Genomic DNA, 18,586 nt, shown 5'->3' with positions numbered 1-18,586 from the left:
TGGGCCTTTGCAGCCTACCTGTTCTAGCTACACTGGGACGAGCGAATGAATTTCCCTCTCATTCACTCATTAAAATAAGATTCTGATCCTTATTTTCTAGTGTTACAGCAACGTAAATATATTTTAGCCTTACGGCAGCAAAACAACACTCTTAAACCCAAGGCACACATGGGTTTCATGGTCCAAACTGCATTCGACACAGTCAAACGTTGTCCAGCTTCCTAGAGTGCGTTGGAAGACTCATTAAAAAGGTCTTAACCACCACCATGTCCACGAGAGCATGCAGCGATAACTTGAAACTTACTGAAGGGCTGGCTCCTGTAGTACCGCACTGTTCTGGCAGTGTTTGCTATCATGCGCTGTAAGGAATAAAAAAATAAAAAAAAAAAAAAAAAGGAAGGGAAAAGCAAATCAGTTTAGTATATACTCCCCAAAGGAGGGAAAACATTATTTATTCCAGTGAGACTCAGTAGCACAGGAAACAGCATGTTCTGGAATGCTGACAGTGTGAGGGCAGCTGATTGATGGATAACCTGCACAGTGACGTTAACGAGGCATCCAGCACAAAGCATTTGCAGGTAACGAACACTCATGACTTCATGACACAGCTCTTTGTCTCGCTGTGTGCCTGCATCTCTGGCACTCTGCTTTAATGCTGAGAAACCGTTTCCGCCGTCCTTTGAAACAGTCTTGGATCTGAAGAAGGGTTAGCTTTCAAGCGTCTCCTAGTTAGCAGGACTCAGCTGTGAGTGGGAAGTCGGATTATTTTCCTTATGACTGTTGCTGCCCCACTATGCTTCCCTGACCTTCCTTAGTTGCAGCAAAAGTATCTGTTGCAATCCAAATTGTGTTTTCCTTCCTTCTTTACTTTTACCTCCTAATTTATAACATTGCCATAGCAACAGTTTAGGAAATCAAAATGGTAGCAACAAAGTAAAATTATGTAGATGGTAAACTCAATGGGTAAACTCATTATTATATGTACCCACTTTCATCTCATAGGCCCCTGGTTTTTACCAAGGCATTAAAAAAAAATGACTGGGAGAAAAGGTTGTCATGTAAAAACAAAATGATAGAAGTGTTATGAAATATAATGCGTAGAGGGGGTGACTTTGGTGGGCCCTTGACTTGGTGCGCCTCTGAAAAACTACTCCATGGATCAGATCTGGTATGAAAGGGGTTTATCAGGGAGTGGGAAGGAGTGAGGACCTGGGGAAAAGATAGAGGCAGACACATGACTAGACAGGCAGACAGATGGGGACCAAAGCCATGAGGACAGAGAGAGAGAGAGCAGAGACAGGGCCCAGGGCTGGCACAGAGAACAGAGGGGAGACCTAAGATAGAGCTGGGTTCCCTGTGAGGGTCCCTTTTATCCGAGGCACCCCTGGTGCACCTTGTAAGTGATTTCTAGGTCCCTGGGGGCAGGCCAGTGGAATGGCCAGTAAGCTAACAAGAAGAGCCTAGGCCTTAAAAATGTATATACGTGAGCTTCACACTGTGAAACAGGATGCTTCCGCTTGGAAGCTTCTGGCAAGTGGAAATGGCGCATTTCTGCACAGGATGCTTTCTCACACACGAAGAGGAAATCGGAAAAGTTGTTTGAACTTTACTTTGATAAAGGGTCCTAAAAACCAGCACGGCTGTTGATCAGCATGAGAAATAAACTGCAAATACCTCCAAGAAAACGTAGCATACAATGTATAATTAGCCTCTGATATATGGAGCCCCAGAATAAACAGTAACTATGATAATGTGCCTGCTAATTTACTTTAAGCTGTTTTTTCACTCCTGTAAAGGCTTTGCATCGGAAGGGCACAAGTATATTCCATGTAGAATTATTGTAATTCTTCAGATATTGAATGGAGTGTAATTACCGAAACCCCCATGAAATGCTGCCAGTATGCCCCTCTGAAGAATAATAAAACAATTAGCAGGGGTCAGAAACCTCTTTCTATACCATTTTGTAGGGAGTAATTGTTCTGCTTTTTAGTTTTGAAAGATAAAACATTTCACTCTGACTTTAGTTTTAGACTACTCTTTATAGCTATCCTCTGAGGCTTCATAATTTTTAGCTCATTATGTAGTTTAAAATGTGAGAACAATTGTTCAAATCCGTAATTTCTAGCCCCGAAGTTCATTTTACCTTTCTAAATCTTTGATTAATTTTAACAATGGTTTTAATTTTGACGTATCCTTTTAATTGTATTGCCAAGATAACTTCAGCTTAACTTCAAAATCCAAATCGGGCTTTATAAGGAGGTCCATTCTTTCCCTTTGTGAGGTCCAGACAATAATGTTTAATGGTGTGAACTCGGCGATGACAGTGAAACCCAGTAGCATTGCTGGCCAGGGTTAGCTTAGAGGATGATTTCAAGGGGGCCAAAAAAAAAAAAAAAAGGAAGTGGGGCTAGCATGATATTTCAGCTACAAGCTGTTTTGCTCCGACACATGCAATATCTAATATGCTGCTGAGACACCCAGCGGTGCACAACACCTTCTGTATAGCCTGCATATAAGCCATGGCTTCCCAGTGCTTGGCTGCACCCAGCAGTAGGAACACACCAGCTCGAAAGTCAGCCTTTTCATTCGTAAGCATTTCTGCCTTAGAATCGTGTTGATGTTTGGAGTCAAAGTATTTCTCCCTTTACTTTTCACCCAGTGAGCTCTTAAACCTTAACAAATATGTTAGGTTGGTTTCTCAGACACACAGAGCTCCCACCTTGGGTCTTCCCTGACTCAACCTAAACACCCCCCCCTCCCGCCCCGGTTTATTCAGCATTTTCTTACGGGGGGATTTGGTTTCTTCTAGCCAGTTTCTACAGTGACATCTTAGAGTGCAGAGAAATCACTTTGCTCCCCTCCTTGATCTACATCTAAGTCACAATGTGGATAAACTTATGTAACTGACATCTGCTGCACTTCAGAGAATTAACCTGGCTCACTGGGACGCTGTCCGGACCACAGCTCTCCGCTCTGCAAATGTCCAGGTGATTTTGAGGATCGGGGTGGAAGATTTTTACATTTATCTCCACTAAAACATATCCAGTTAGTCTTTCTGTCTTTTGCGTTCCAAAGGCTCTGCCCCGTGTGTCATCTTTGGTGTCAGACAAGGTTATCCGTTCTTGTGCTTAGCTGAGGTTGGCCGAAACTAAAGTTAAAGAGACACGGGTTTCATTAGCCAACTGCTATAATAAGGAAGGAGCAAATGGATTACACCCTGGGCTCAGAGGTCTTGCCAGAGCAGGTTGGCCTGCCTGGAGCCTGCCAGGCAACTCACTGTAATGCCAGGCCAGAGGCGACCTGCTCGATTACTCCAGAGCACAAGTCTCACCTCTTCCCCCCCACACCCCCCCCCCAAAGCGGAGGATAAAGACTCCTATTAGCAACTGGCTCATTACAAAAGCTATTGGCAATTTGAGGTGGGTGTGAGGAGAACACACACCCTCAGGAGGTGCTCCAGGTTGGTGGGGTGGACAGACTGAAATCCCTTGTCACACCTGAAATGATTCTTTTGTGGGACTAGCTCTAAGTGCAGGCCTTTGAGGCTGGTTTGCATACTTAGTGTCTTGTCTGCACCTGTGGGGGCTGAGAGATGGACCCAGCTGAGGCGGAGGAACTCTTCTTAAGATGAGCACTTGCAGAAAGCCCACAAAAGATTTCTCTTTCTAACTGAAGGAGACTCAGAAACACATGTCCCTCTTGGGGCCCTGTGTCAGCCACATGGAGACCAACTGTGCCTGCACTTCACCTCGGAGGTGACAAGGCAGATACAAATGTCCCTCAAGCTCTGCGGCAGATCATTATCCTTGGATACAGGGAGGTAGGAGGTGTCTTGTCCAAGGCCTCAGCCGCACCCATTTACCGGCCTATGGGGCAGCCTTTGAGAAGCAGGCTCGCCCAGTCAGGTTTTCTCATTTCCATTTTCAGACCCATGTGGACCTGGGGCTTTCTGCTGGGCTTTTATGCTTTGCAGCCTTCCTACTGACTCTTAGCCCTGCCCAAGCTGCTTGCCTGCGTTCCTGAGGTGGTACAGGCTCATGTGTCTAATGTTCAAGTTCAGACTAGCAGGCCTCTCAGGCAAGGCCACCTGACACTGGTACAGGCTCAGACACCACCAGTCAGCTGCGCTGGGCTTAGGCCACTTGGCTCCTCAGCTAGGAGCACCCTGAGGAGCAAGCAGCTCCTGGGACTCACTATTAAGTGCTATGAAGTGCTTTGCCTCTTCTTCTGTTGACCTCTAAGATCTTGATCTTTCTTATTCTTTTTATTTTGACTTTCAAGTAAAATCTTGCTGGCCCTAAACTTGTGACCCTCCAGTGCCCGGATGGTGGACATGGGCTGCATTCACAGCAGCTGTCGCTCTTGTTTTCTGAGCTCTCTCTCTCTCTCTCTCTCTCTCTCTCTCTCTCTCTCTCTCTCTCTCTCTCTCTCTCTCTGTGTGTGTGTGTGTGTGTGTGTGTGTGTGTGTGTGTGTGCTTGCCCAGCATAGGCCCTCTAGCTATCCTCTATGTTTTGCACGCATAAAACCCCATTTACAAAGGGTAACATTTTTTGTTCAGACTTTCAGGACAAGAATTTTTTTCCCCATTATATAGTCTCTTCTCCAAAAATTATGCCCTTGATAGCAACTGCTGGCTGTGCACAGTAAGCGGTCCCGAAGAAGCCTGACCTTGGTCCCCATCCGTGGCTCTTTCTTATCCAAAGGCTTTGTGACAGACAGACATACGTATCTAAGATACATAACACTCACAGTCTATTGCACATAGGACGGTCATGGGACATCACAGTGCAGGCATACATGCAGTACTGTGAGCACCTCACACATACTGAGGTAGCCTGGAAGGGACACTGCAGGACAGAGGACCATGAGGTGGGGAAGGGAAAGAGTCATGCCCATTCAGGAACAGACAACTAAGGGAACAAATCTCAGTTTTGCCTAAGATGCCATGGGGGTACCCGCGTTAATTCGATTCCTAACAAATAAAAAATGCTTTTGGATATCACACAATGCTTTTCAAAATGCCTTTCCTTATCAAGGCCAGCACTGGACTATCACTGGTTTAACTCTTCTACTTGACAGTTAGACTATATAGACCCATTTATGGATGATGTTTGTGAAACATCAGTGGACATCACAGAAAAGATCCCTGGTCTAAGGCCCTCACCTTCTAGTGTGGAGGACAGATGAGGGAAGGCAAAGATGGCGATCTTGGATCATAAGAGCCATTCTCAAGGCTGGGCCACTATTCAGAGTGCTCGATGTGAGTGAGCAATGCCAGACGGGGAGTCAGGGTGCTCACGCAGAGAACGGGCATAAGCTACAGCCTGAACCACGAAAGGGGGCCAGAGACACGGACACTGGGGACACACCACTTTCGGGGAAAGGTGGCAGCTAGAACAAAGGGCCCACGGCTGGCACGGGAAGGAAGAAAGGCAGCTACATAGACAGCTGAAGTCCGAGACGAAGCTTAAAGGGTCCTTAGCGCAGCATGGCTGGATCTTCCTGGGAGACTGTATAAAGTGTGGCTTTGTCTGCTGCTGACACGGCCACAGGAGCTTCTTACCCAGGAGGCTTCTTTGGTGCATGTCTTTTACTACTCTCGTGACCTCTGTTGTAATAACTTTTTGTTAATTTTTAATATTCCCTCTGTTTATGTCTTATCTTTACAACAGTGTGTACTCTAAAGGACCAGGACCACACTCAGTAGGCATCTTTTAATGTCCTAGTGAGATCCTTTGCCTTGGCACTCTCATATGTTCTGTGGCTTTGAAGCCTGCTCTTTGGGGAAAAAAAATCTGCATTTGTCTTGGTCTGTGAAGTCTAAATAAAGTATAAGTCCCAACTGCATTCCTATAGCTTTCCTTTGGATTGTAAAGGTCCTGGGGACCAGACAGGTTTGAAAAAAAATACACACACACACACACACACACACACACACACACACACACATAACCTAAAGGTTCTTTTTCCCATAGATCCAGGTAACAAAACTAGTGTTCCACACTCTTCTTTTAGAATATTACTGGTGGGCTGGAGAGATGGCTCAGAGGTTAAGAGCACTGGTTGCTCTTCCAGAGGTCCTGAGTTCAATTCCCAGCAACCACATGGTGGCTCACAACCATCTATAATGAGATCTGTTGCCCTCTTCTGGTGTGCAGGTGTACATGCAGGCAGAACATTGTATATGTAATAAATAAATCTTAAAAAAAAAAAAAGAATATTACTGGCATTAGAAGCCACATTGTTGCAAATTATATAATGGTATGGCTAGAGAAGCCAAACTGAAAGGATTCAAAACGTTTCTCTTCCTCACTAAGCTTCTGTTCATGTTTCCAGAAGTCTAGAACTTTCCCTATGCTTCACGTCCCAGAAAAAAAAAGTGACTACTTCAAAATCTTATTCTTAAATAAATATACCTAAATATGGGTATGTCTGACATAGAGCCAGCCTTGTGGTACAGCAGCACGCTTTCTGCAGCCTCGGATGGTGGCAGCCGGCCAGCAGGTTATCCTTTAATCCGTTGCTGGTCTACCTTCTGAGTGTTATAAATATTCATACATGCCATAGAAAGCTATAAAGGGCCTTATTCAAACATTTTTTGAATACCCCTTTATGTTTCCCAAAAAAGAAAGAATGCCTGAAAAAAAATTTTTTTTGCATAAGGATCAGAGTGTGAGGTCTCTTTTGTTCATACTCACAAATCCTGAAAACCAATCTGCAACAAATTCTCTAATCCTCATTTCGTACCTCAAGGGTGAAGACACTCAAAATAAAAACAAAACAAAAAGCAGGGTTGGCATGCTGGCTCACTGTGCCCGTGTGAGGCCAGCACCACAGAAAGGCGTTTGGTGTCCCTGGCTGCCCTGGTGACTTCTGCTCCTGACAGGCTCTCCCACTGGGGACAGAGCCCAGCAGGTCTACCCACGCAGACTGCCAACTCCGTTCACACCTGGTCCTTGCTGATGGATGACTGACAGGAATCTAGAAAAGAAGATGCAGCTCTCTCATAGGGGAGGGGGAATTCTGAGGAAACAGTATATAAGCACACACTCATCAAAGATACTGCACCAGTCAGTAAATGGTTTCACATAGGGGTGGATGTGGAAAAAGGTGACAGTGGTGGTGCCTAGAAGAAGGGTGGGGCTGGTTGACAGGAGAGAGCGCTAGAAAGCTTGCCAACACGGATCAATCAATGTAGATTGATAATGCCATATGATCAATCCGATCTGGAAAGCCAATCAAATCTATCTGAAATTCTATTTCACGTTCTCGGAACATCTAACCTGTGGAAGGGCATTTCTGAAGACTGTCTGGTAATATTTAGAAAGCTGCTGGCGTAGTGGACTAAGAACACTTCCCCAAAGTCGTTCTCCTCCCCCCTGTGCACAGCTACAGAACCTTTAATTTTTGATGAGGCACTCTGATACCCCAAATGAGTGCTTATATTTTTTAGCCTACTTTCCATGTGATTAAATATCTAGCCACTAAAAGGTGATGGACGCGACACGTCCAGCTTCCTTCCTGCCCTTCAGGGCAAAAGCGTCCCTTCATGCACCCTTTCCCCTCTTCACAGCTAAAATGTGGATGTGATGGTGTCATCATAGACCACATGAAATGGCATGAGAGCTGAAGCCAGGAACCTTGACTGTTCTCAGAGCGGGGTTTCCATGCTCACTTAAGACTTCAAAGTGCAAAGAAGTAAACTTACCATTTTTTAAGTTGTCAGAATGATGCTCAGCTCATCATTAGTTTGGGCTTTGTGTATTGTAGCTGCAGGGCTGGCTTGACTATTTAGTGACCATTAAACAAACATGGCTACACAGAGAGCAGACCAGTTAGGGCTTCCTTGCTGACTGCCTAGCAGGGAGGGGTCCATTGCTGTGGTACCTGAGGTACAGACATGAGGAGCATCTTGACTTCCCCTCTGCAGGCTGTGGAGGGGACATGACTCTAGAAACCTAGGGACAACTCTCTGTCCTCAGTTGTCGCCCCACCCCCCACCAGGATGGCTGCCATTCCTGCTTGCTCTGGACCATATAGTGCACATTAGCAGTCTCAAATTCTGAGGTCAGTCAACTCTTCTGGGAATCCCAAGTTTCACAGCTCAGTGGTTGGCTTAGCTGCCCTGCAGTGTTAGTATGCTCTGCAGAAGGCACAATACCTATTTGCTAGATCTTATACTTTGGAAAAACAAGTATTTTTCTTTCTTTCTTTCTTTCTTTCTTTCCTTCCTTCCTTCCTTCCTTCCTTCCTTCCTTCCAATGCTGGGGAATGTTTAACTCTATGTTAACAAGTAGGCAAAGAATTTTTTATTTTCATTAAAAAAAAAAAATCACCAAACTGATCCCATAGCAGAGACAGTCAGGTTCAACCTTTGGTATATGGAGAGAAAGCACCTGGAAACCATTTACTGACTGGTGCAGTATCTTTGGTGAGTGTGTGCTTATATACTGTTTCCTCAGAAGTTTAAAACAGTGAACTCAGGAGCCAAAGCTGTGCTTCTAACCGCAAGCTCACAGTGAACAGGGCTGAGCCATAGCCCATATACAGTGGGGTGTTTCTAAGTCTTCTGCAGGCATACACACTATCTTGATTCCAAGAAACAATTAGACTTCTAAAACTGCAGCCCTTTCTGGCTTACTGGAAGCCTCGTGCGCCATGGACCATCCATCCATCTAGAAGTGGATGAAGCAGGCATGAGTCCCATTTTCTGTTGAGGAAACAGACGCACATGGAGGACAAGGAGCAAAGGGATGGAACTGGGAAGCCAGGCATGGTGGCGCACGCCTTTAATCCCAGCACTCGGGAGGCAGAGGCAGGTGGATCTCTGTGAGTTCGAGGCCAGCCTGGTCTACAAAGTGAGTCCAGGACAGCCAAGGCTACACAGAGAAACCCTGTCTTTGGGGGTAGGGGGAAGGGATGGAACTGGGTATTGATCCTAAACGTCTCCTGAGTTCCAAATCTGGAACCACATAATCTTGGGCAAATGCTTACCCCTTGGGTAGTGAAGCCCCATCCCTCCATCTCTCCAGGCTATATGCAGCCCAGGGATTCGGAGACAGTGTGGCCATTCCACTGACATGGGCTGTGCAGCTAAGGAAAGGCTTTGCCAGGGCCTGCAATATTGCTTCATGGAAGAGAATAAAACAAACTACAAAGTACCTTTGCCAGACTCTCTCTTCTCTGGGTGGGAGCAGGGTCAAGGCGGGGGAAGGGGGGCGGGGAGGCTAGAAAGTGCTGAATATGAAAGTGCCAGTTTCACATTTGTTGCCTGGACATTTCATTGTTGTTATTGCTGTCATCCTCATTGTGGAGATCTGCGAGTCTCCAAGTCCCCCTCTGAACTTGAGTGAACTTTATGAGACCAAGCAATACACACTTAGATTAATACCCTATAATAAAGATTGGTTGTACTGTTGCCTTTTACCTACATGCACTCAAGTCAGCCCTGGCAGATAAATATTTCAAAGGCATCCTGGGGCAGTCTAGCTGCACAGACCTTACAAAACAACAAGAAACACAGAAGTCACTCTCGAACATTCATGCGTTTTAAACAACAGGCAGTGGAGGGACAGCAGCACACAGCATAGAAAGCTAACTGCTGCTGTGAGCCACGGCACAAATACCATTCAACTCCACAAAAGGGAACTGACAGCAAAAGAGAGAGCCAATTTGAACCAAATGTTTCAAAACTCCATTCTGTATAGCTACCTTTGTAACACGGCAGCATACACAGAAGTTATTTGCCTTATTAGTACGAATGCAAATTTTATTTGAAAAAAAAAACCCATTGTGGTTAAGGTTATAATACTGCACGTACCATTTTTTCAAAGTTTACTAGATTGTCAATGAACGTCTTGTTCCCCTCGTGAGTAAATGTCATATCTGTAAAGAAATAAAAGCCACATTCCAGTCACTAACCGAAATATGTCATACTAAGAAAGTACAATAGCACCATTAGCATATGCGGGTGGATTTGCATAACACTGCAGTTGAAAAAGCTGATAATGGTTTCTTTTATGTTAGGTGTTTAACTTTCCAAATCACTTTACCTGAGGTTAGTAAAATCTCTAACTAAACCCTTTTCGCTTCAGCTCCCGTCCGCTCTCAAGGCTTCAAAACCATGGGCTTTTCTTTCTTTCTTTCTTTCTTTCTTTCTTTCTTTCTTTCTTTCTTTCTTTTTGTTTTTCGAGACACGGTTTCTCTGTGTAGCCTTGGCTGTCCTGGACTCTCTCTGTAGACCAGGCTGGCCTTGAACTCACAGCAATCCACCTGCCTCTGCCTCCCAACTGCTGGGATTAAAGGCGTGCGCCACCACGCCTGGCCCATGGGCTTTTTATAGCACCCCCTTCCCACCTTCCAACCCTTTTAGGAGACTGAGGTCCAAGAGTGGGAGTCAAAGACGGAGGAAAGAGAAAGTCTTCTTGCCAGAGAGCCTTCTCAGGGGGGTGTTCATCTTCACCCCTCAATCGCTCCCTCCCTCCAGGCCTGGGTGTGCCATCAGATTACCTTTAATAAGCAAGGGCATAAAAGGGATAAGGGGAGGTTCCAGTTTAGCCGCTGTAAGCCTGTAGGCTCTGTGGTTTCTGGAAGGATCCTTGAAAGAAACAAAGTGTTTCTGGTCAGTGATGAGTGATACATGCCACACCCCCTTTTAAACCTCTTAGCACACATAGCCCTGTCATCTCACAGTCATGGATTCAGGGATGAGTTGTAGCTACAGAAGAAAGGAAGACTTAATCTGGTTTGATTTGTTTTAGAACAACTGCATACGGGTGAGACAGTACTGTGCTGTTTGCTTCCACCCTGGTTTGGAAGTACCTACAGAAGCCAAGGAAGGCATCCCTCTGGATGCAGAAATGAACTGTGTAAAACAAAGCTCAACAGATTCCCTCACTCCCTGAGGTCCCCACCTGCCTCCCAAAGGTTGGGCTTCTTGGCCCGTCCTCTGCCTGGCAGAGCCAGTCCTAACTTGCCCTCTGAACCATCCCGTGCCTCCTAGCAACACCTATTCACCACTTTCCTGTCTGGTAGCACCTCCCAGACAACGGGGAGACATAATTTTGGCAAGCCAAGAATCTTAGCTTCCAACCCATAGTCACCTGAGCTGAGCTAGGTAGGGACCCTATTACACTGCTTTTCTAAGTTACACAAATTGACCTTATGTGGGACATAAGTCCTCTTTAAGTTAGTTCCTCAGGGAGCTATTCATTAGTAAGACATGCTTGTTTTAGCAGCACTAAAAGGGATCATAAACTTCTTAAAGTCACACAAGGACGGATAAAATTTCCACAGCGAGAACTTCAGCTAATCAGAAATTGGATTAATGCGGACAGTGAACAGAATAAAGAAGCCACTGTCACTTACCATTAAGCTCTCAAACTCTGCATAGAACTTCTTAAACTTGCTTGGCAGTTTCTGTTAATAAAACGAAAATGACACACACATCTGTCAGATTCTCCATCTAGACCTAGATTGCGTGCCACTCTTTCTAAGGGAAGCGCACCTCTTCTGGCTCCTAATCAAACACCCACCTCTGAGCCAGGGTGAATGATCATGCGTCCTGTCACTTGAGAATGGTCCCTGGAATACAGGGAGCTTGCCTTTGAAAACTCCCAATGTAGCTGAACTCCAAGAAGCTGTGAATAAGTTGGCCTTACTGCTTTTATGATATATTCCCGACTGGACGATTCATAAGCAGGACTGCCTGCATTCCTGAAACTGTAACTGGCCAGGACCCTCCAAGTCCTTGTTTCTATTAATGCTTTAATTCCCCCCAATTAGACATTTAGTCTGGAGAATGTTAGCATTAAAAAGCCTTAGGGATGATGCAGCCCTTCTCCTCCTCCTCCTTTATAGAGAAAGCCCCACAAGAAAAGAGCCTTCCTTTTTTTTTTTTTAACTGCTATTTCCTCAGTGCCTAACAGTGCTGAGGTACAGAGAGACCCATTTTCCTCTGAATAGTTAAAACCTGTGTATTACAGATAGAAGGAGTTATTCTCAGGGCCTGTGTGTCCCTGTGCCACAGCTGGCCATCCTTGGCTCCTTTGGTTTTATTCCCTACTTGCTTTTCTGTCACTTCCCTCCTATGCTTGGAGCTGCTTTCCCAAGCGAATGCTTCTGCATGGTTTCTCTGCCTGGCTCTAATGGAAAATATGAGAGTTCTACCCAGGCACTGCTTCTCACAGCTATGGATTGGTTCCTGTCAGCACCACTCTGTGCACCTGCTGGGAGAGGCCAGGAGATCAGTAGCGGATCCCTTTTCAGCTCCTCATTTTGCTGAGAGCTGCTTTCACAAAGCTGAACTTTTCTGCTGACAAAGCCAGGTGGTGCAGAGCGACATGTTTCCCATCATGAGGCGGGGAGAGCATCAGCAGAGCCACAACCTAGAGGTTCTGGGCAGCCCTGCTCTGCCCAGTGAGGTCCCCTTCTACAACTGCCCCACCAGCCAGCCTTCTGCCGTCCTCCGGAACACTCCTACCTGTTCTCCGGGGTGTGGCTCCCACTGTCCTGTTCCTACTAAAGCACCTGCCGGACTCCCATTTTGTTTTTGGAAGCCAGTGCCTTGCACATCCTCCACATCCCCGAGTACCCATTTTCAAGGATGTGGAAAACCTCATAGTATCTCTCAGAAGACGCATTCAAGGCTGAAAGCTGCCATGGGTACCAAGGGTCACGTGGAGCATCATCACACCGAGTTGTAAATATAATCCATTTTAAAAATTATACCTTTCTGGACTCGGACATGGCAACGCACACCTTTAAACCAGGCACCCTGGAGGCAGGGACAAGGGATCTTTGTGAGTTCTAGGCCGGTCTGGTCTCCATAGTGTGTTCAAGGCCCACCAGGGCTACATACTCAGGACCACATATTGAGCACACCTATGTAGGTTAGACTACTTCTGTCATCCTGGCTCTCTCTTAACTTAGCCAGATTCTCAGACAGAAGCAATAGGCAACGTGGTTATAAACCTTTTTTTGTGGCTCTCAAGACTGGTCCCTACCTGTACACTGTTTCAGAAGAAATGTCTTGGTAGGGGCCATTAGCCAATCCAGGGGATGGCTAGGAATGTCAGCAGGCATTTTTGTTGTCATAACTGTGGGAGCGGGAGGAAGCAATAGGAAGTATTATCGAAATACAGTGGGTGTGGCCAGAGAAGGCAGCTTGGCACACTACAACACACAGGCAGTCCTCCACCACAGGGACTACTTGTCCTCCCAACTGTCAATAGGGCCAAGGCTAGCACTCTCCAGTACTTTATCTCAGATGGGGGTTGCTCTCCTGCCTCGAGCCCTTCTCCATACCACAGGCTCCTATATTTCCTCCTTGGCTCACTGACTGTCTAACAGTGGCTCTATAGTCCCCAGAGATCACACAGCATCCCTTACGCTGCTCATGTGGCTACGTTGGTGCTCACGGAAGCTGTGAGCCTTTCACCTAAATCGAAGAGGCTCAGGAGTGAAAGCTCTCCTTACAGAGTTACATAATCACACTTCATCTTAAAAGAGGAATGGAGGTTTAATTACAAAAGGCTAATCTATTCTGTCAGAGACACACAGTGACAGAAATAGATGCTCATAGGCTCATGGGGCTCTTAGACCTGGAAAGGTAAAGGACTGGCCAATTAGCTGTCTCCTTTTGCTGACAACAAACTGGCCAATGATCTGGCTGTGCCCTCCCTAGGGACCTCCAAGACATCCCAAAGGACCCAGTGCTCCATCTCACTGCACGACTGCTGTGACATAGACCCTCCAGCTGGCTTCCATGGGCCCTCAAAAAAAAAACCAATAGAACTTTCCCCACCCCCACCCGCAACCAACTCATGTGGACTCTGTGTGGGAGACCAGGAGCCATAAGCAGATTGGGGAGTGCAGACTACCAAAGGGGAACTCTAAGTCTCTAGAGAGTCCAGGTATCTCGGGCAGAGAGACAGGGGCCGGGCACAATGGCTTCATGGCTTATTATTGGCGCACGCACTCTCTTCTCCCGCTGGCTGGAAGACGATACAGCTGCGTGGCTCGCAGGCCTCACCAGTTCCCTCATGCCTATATTCAGAGGATGAACTGCTGCGTGCTGCATCTGCCTGGAATTTTCAGAGAAACTCAAGACAGAAGGACATGCAAGGGCCTGCCCTATAAACAATGGAAATATTTAGGAGACTCAAGGGAAGAAAATAGTTTCAAGAGGGAAATGGGTAGGAAAATAACTTCAAGGGGAACGCGGACACAAATGGCTGCAATTAAGCACCACGGCCAAGTGGGTCTCATATTCCTTGCCCCCTCTGGTCCGCAGTCCCTCTTACACATGCTGCGTATATTTATCAGGGGTCTATTTTTCTGAGTATTTCCTATCAGAGTTTAGTGTTTCCTCCTGCCACATGGAAAGGGGGTAAGCATATTCTGAGCACTAAGCTAAGGACAAATGAAGGTGTTTTTGAGCTGTCAGTGAATCACTCATCCTGTTTGTTAGAGGAATTCACAGCACACCTGCATAACGTTACACTGCGTGCCAACTGTTGCTCCTCTCCGGAGGGAGGAGTCGCCAGGTGCCCAGGAGACCTGAGTCCTCTGCTGTTCCCCACAGTTGGCCTCCGGGAGGTTTCTCCCCGGAGCAAAATGACTACATGGATAAAATGGATCTTCTGCCCTCTTTCAATCACAGGTAAGGGCTTAGTGCAAAAGCAATACTCAGACATTTCAGAGACAATTGAGCCAGCGAACAAAGTGACTTTTGCAGCCATCAGAGCAATGCTAGCTAATCCTTCATGTTATCTGTACGACCTGAGTTTAGGATTATTTGCGTTGGAGAGATGGGAAAAACCCAAGGTTTCCTGCCCCTCCCCCTACTTCCTCCTGCACCTGGACAACAACTTTTTAAACTCTCACTCTGAGGCAACTGGAAGAAGGAGACAGGTCACCTCTCTCCAAGGGTCCCACCTTTCCCATTGTGAGCGCTGTTTCTATAAAAAAGCTCACTGGTGAGCCTCTGTTTTTATTCCTCAGGCAAAAGTCACAGCTGGATCCTGGCAGCAGCTTACCTCCCACGTTAGTGCCAAGCGGCTCACGGCGACGTTGCTAAGTCCCATGACGATGGCAAAAAAGGAATTTAGATTTTTGTACTCCTTGCAGCTGAAACACAAGAGGCACGTGTTTAAGAAGAATGCCCACTTTTGAGCAAGATTAAAAAAAACAAAAAACAAAAAACCGGAGTTCTATTTTCTGAGAGTCATTAATATTTATCAGGACTCGTTCATATGAACTGGCGGTGACAGATTTAACGCACTGTTGGAGTTCTGCTTGGGTAGCCGTGCTCTACCCTGCTCTCCCGGCCGACGGCCCATTGTAGTTTTAGAAAGTTGATAGTTTTGGCCATCGAGCTTTGGGTTTTGAGAAGTAATTGACATTCACCTCCCCTGAGAGGGGTTATTATAATCCCAAATTGGCTGAAAGCTGTGGTGAACCTGGAAGCGGGTGGGGAGACACATCCTGTGGGATTGGAAAAGGGAGGGAGAATGTTGGAGAATTTGAGAGCCGGAAGTGGAGGCTCTGATGTGACAGGTAGGAAGGAGTTAAGGATGTCACAACTGCCTCCGCCACCCTGGCCCCTGTATGCTGTGTCAGTGACACTCAGCTTACAAGGTGTGGTCCCTGTGGGACGGGCACTTGCTCTCCTGGACTTTAACGTCAGGAAATGACTTATCACATCAACAACCAAATAACATTACTTTATGTTTACGGACATTGGTGAGGCTCATAGTTTTGACTCTGTGTTTATGCCACTATGAGTATTTATGAATCTATATTGGGGATGAAGCATATGGATCAAGGCTAGACATTCTTATTAAAATGTCATCCCAGGTACTTGATATATGTGATGACAAGCAACCACCACCACACACCTGAGGGTCTTCATACCAGGCCCCTAAAGACAGAAAGCATTATTTCATAATAACCACAAATCCTTCACCACCCATCAGTATGGTTATCTAAGGTAGCTGGCGTCATAAGTAAATCATGTTAGGGTAGACTTTTTTTTTTTTTTTTTTGTAGAAGACTCATCAAATGGCTGTTCCGGCTGCTCATATTCAACTCCAGAAGTCACAATGAGCACTTCCTCACATCTGTAGAAGTGGGACAAGGCATGTTAGAGGATCACACATGTGAAAAACAAGCGAGGATGCTCCATTGCTGGGGTAGTGGCTCCCAGGTCAAGGGCTGGCGTCATCATATACATGTGCTGGCCTTTGCCTTGTGTAAGTGACTGGGAGAGAATAAATGTAGAGCTACAGGCCTGTTTTCACCCACTTTGCTTATCACTCAGGGCAGGTCAGGAGATGACCATCTGCCTCAGTTTCTCCTCCTGTGAACACAGGATAAAAACACCTATGCCACTTGTGGCTCTCAAGTTCGCTAAGTTCCAGACATGGCCAAGAGCCTACAGAGAATGCTGCCGCTCTCTAAAGACAGCAAACAAAACAGATGCTATTGCCTATATCAGGGGTTCTCCACCTTGCTAATGCTGCAACCCTTTAATACATGAAATTATTTTGTTGCTACTTCACAAGTGTAATTTTTCTGCTATTATGAATCTTAGTGTAAATACCTGATATGCAAAATATCGGAAGCAGGACCCTCAAAAGGGTCACGACCCACATGTTGAGAGCCATTGGCCTGAAGGTTTCTGTTTTGTCCTTGTAGACTTAAGGTTACAGAAGTCTACAGTCTTTAATAGCTGGGCCGGGTTAACAGGTTCATTGTGAGACAGAAGGCTCAGCACAGGGCTGGACATGGTTAAATTATCAGCCGGCCTGTGGGGAAGCCAACGTCCACCTGTATAGTCAGCGGGAGCCAGGAGGAAGAGGGGTAAATTACAAAGGCAGGCAGACACATTAAAACAAAATGCCTGGCTGCTTTGAGAGGATTGTCTGTGTTACCTCCATAAAGTAGCAGGCAGGTCCCTACTTCCCTCCTTGCTGCACTCGGCACTAGCAGGCTAAGGTGAAGAGAGAACATGATCCCTGTGATGGGAAAACACACCCTGCCGTACTTTCCATAATCCACTCATCCCAAACAGGTGAAGGCATTTGCTCACTGCACAGAGGTCATTCACGCTGATGGGGTGGGGGGTGGGGGGGGCAGCGCAGGGTGGCCACACTTGACTGAACCTTTCTTCAGGTAGCCAGCTTTTCCAAAGAAAGAGCAAGCAGCACGTGAATTCAAAGGACAGGGTATTCTATTGTACCCTCGTATTTTTGGCAAAACAACTCAAGGCATTTGGCAAGCCGGCTTCTGTAACACACCAGGCGGCTCTCCTTTCTTTGTTTAGCTCTGGAAATCAAGACTCCGCGTGGGATCTGAGCTGTTTGGCTCTAGAAAGTTGCCGGGCTGGGGCGGGGGGTTGGGGGGGTCACTTGTTCTCCCAACCTGAGCTCGGGCTCTGCGTTTAGAAAGGGAAGGAGTCTCACAGCACAGGCCGCATTTAGCTTTTTTATTTTTAGCACTGTGGTGATACCAAAAACATGGAAGTAAACAGGAGGTTGTCAAGCATATCTAAATAGCAGGAGAAGATTAAATTCATGTCAGGGAGAAACCTAACTGGCCTCCGCAGTAAATAAATTGTTTCCCAAGAAGTGCTTTTAAATAGAATATTTATAAGATGTTTGCTTTCTCTGATGTGCATGGAGACGATTTCCTAGTGCCAGGGTAGCTGGCCTTTATGCATTTGTACTGATTTTATTCTGGCTGAGTTGGCTGAGCTGTTGTTCCAGCGTGCTCTACTGCCCTCTACTGGTGAGAACGTGTCATGCGGGACCCTGGCTTCAGCCTTATAAGTGTCTAAAAGAAACTTTTGTTTACTTAAAGCACTCTTCAAACAGAAGAGGGGAAAGCATACGAAAAGTTCAGAGCAAGCCCCACTCCCCTCTTGACTCCAGCATCAGCACTACAAGATGTTACTCTATATACTGATGTTAACTGTTAAAAAGCTGGAGACACTCTTCCCTTCCAAGAATTCAGCTGCTGGAGGCTCTGACACTCTGCTTCTCTGTTTAAGGTGTGTGCCAGGAGAACACAGCTCAGAGAAGAAGTTTTCTCATTCAAAGGTAAAGATACTTACTGAGCTGCTATCTTGATAAATTTTTTCAAAAGCTGAACGCGCTTGCTGAGCTGGGGACAAAGGCAGATCTCAGTGACAACCCAAAATTGAATCTCATTAAATCTCCTCAGGAACAAATCCAAGTTTGCTGTGGTCTTTTTAAAATTATGCCTTCCAAATGTGTGGTAGATTAGCTCCAGCTAGAACAGAGAGGAAAACAATTTCACTTATTTGCTGGCTTTTAAATCAAAACGCCAGGCTGGCTCCTCTGTTTGTCAAGACAGTGTCCTGTCAAGCCGCAGATGTGAATCCAGTCGCTAACCTGGATGCGACTTGTCATATGCATTTGAAGGCCCTTCATGGAGCTTGCGGAATATAAAAATATAAACTAGGTGTTATTGGTTTAATAAACGCTGGAAGACATAGCAAAGCATCACAGAGTTTTTTTTTTCTTTCATGCTTAAGGATTTTATAAGCTCAACATGCACCAA

The 18,586-nt window shown here is 46.1% G+C and overlaps 1 protein-coding gene across 9 annotated transcripts in view; it reads right to left on the bottom strand.

Annotated features, from left to right (window-relative positions):
• Nucleotides 1-18,586, bottom strand: part of RAPGEF4 (Rap guanine nucleotide exchange factor 4) — a 291,519-nt gene that overhangs the window by 3,783 nt on the left and 269,150 nt on the right. For all 9 annotated transcript variants that reach the window (XM_084799441.1, XM_084799442.1, XM_084799444.1 and 6 more), the window contains 6 exons: nt 18,117-18,295; nt 15,040-15,130; nt 11,369-11,419; nt 10,511-10,598; nt 9,822-9,886; nt 305-359 (listed from right to left, as the gene is read on the bottom strand). In XM_084799441.1, the coding sequence (XP_084655567.1) occupies nt 305-359; nt 9,822-9,886; nt 10,511-10,598; nt 11,369-11,419; nt 15,040-15,130; nt 18,117-18,295 (529 nt within the window). The remainder of the gene's footprint in view (nt 1-304; nt 360-9,821; nt 9,887-10,510; nt 10,599-11,368; nt 11,420-15,039; nt 15,131-18,116; nt 18,296-18,586) is intronic.

This window comes from Acomys minous (genome assembly GCF_964271855.1).
Source record: "Acomys minous genome assembly, chromosome: 10".
Classification (NCBI taxonomy): Eukaryota; Metazoa; Chordata; class Mammalia; order Rodentia; family Muridae; genus Acomys; species Acomys minous.
This window is presented reverse-complemented; position numbering and strand designations above follow the sequence as displayed.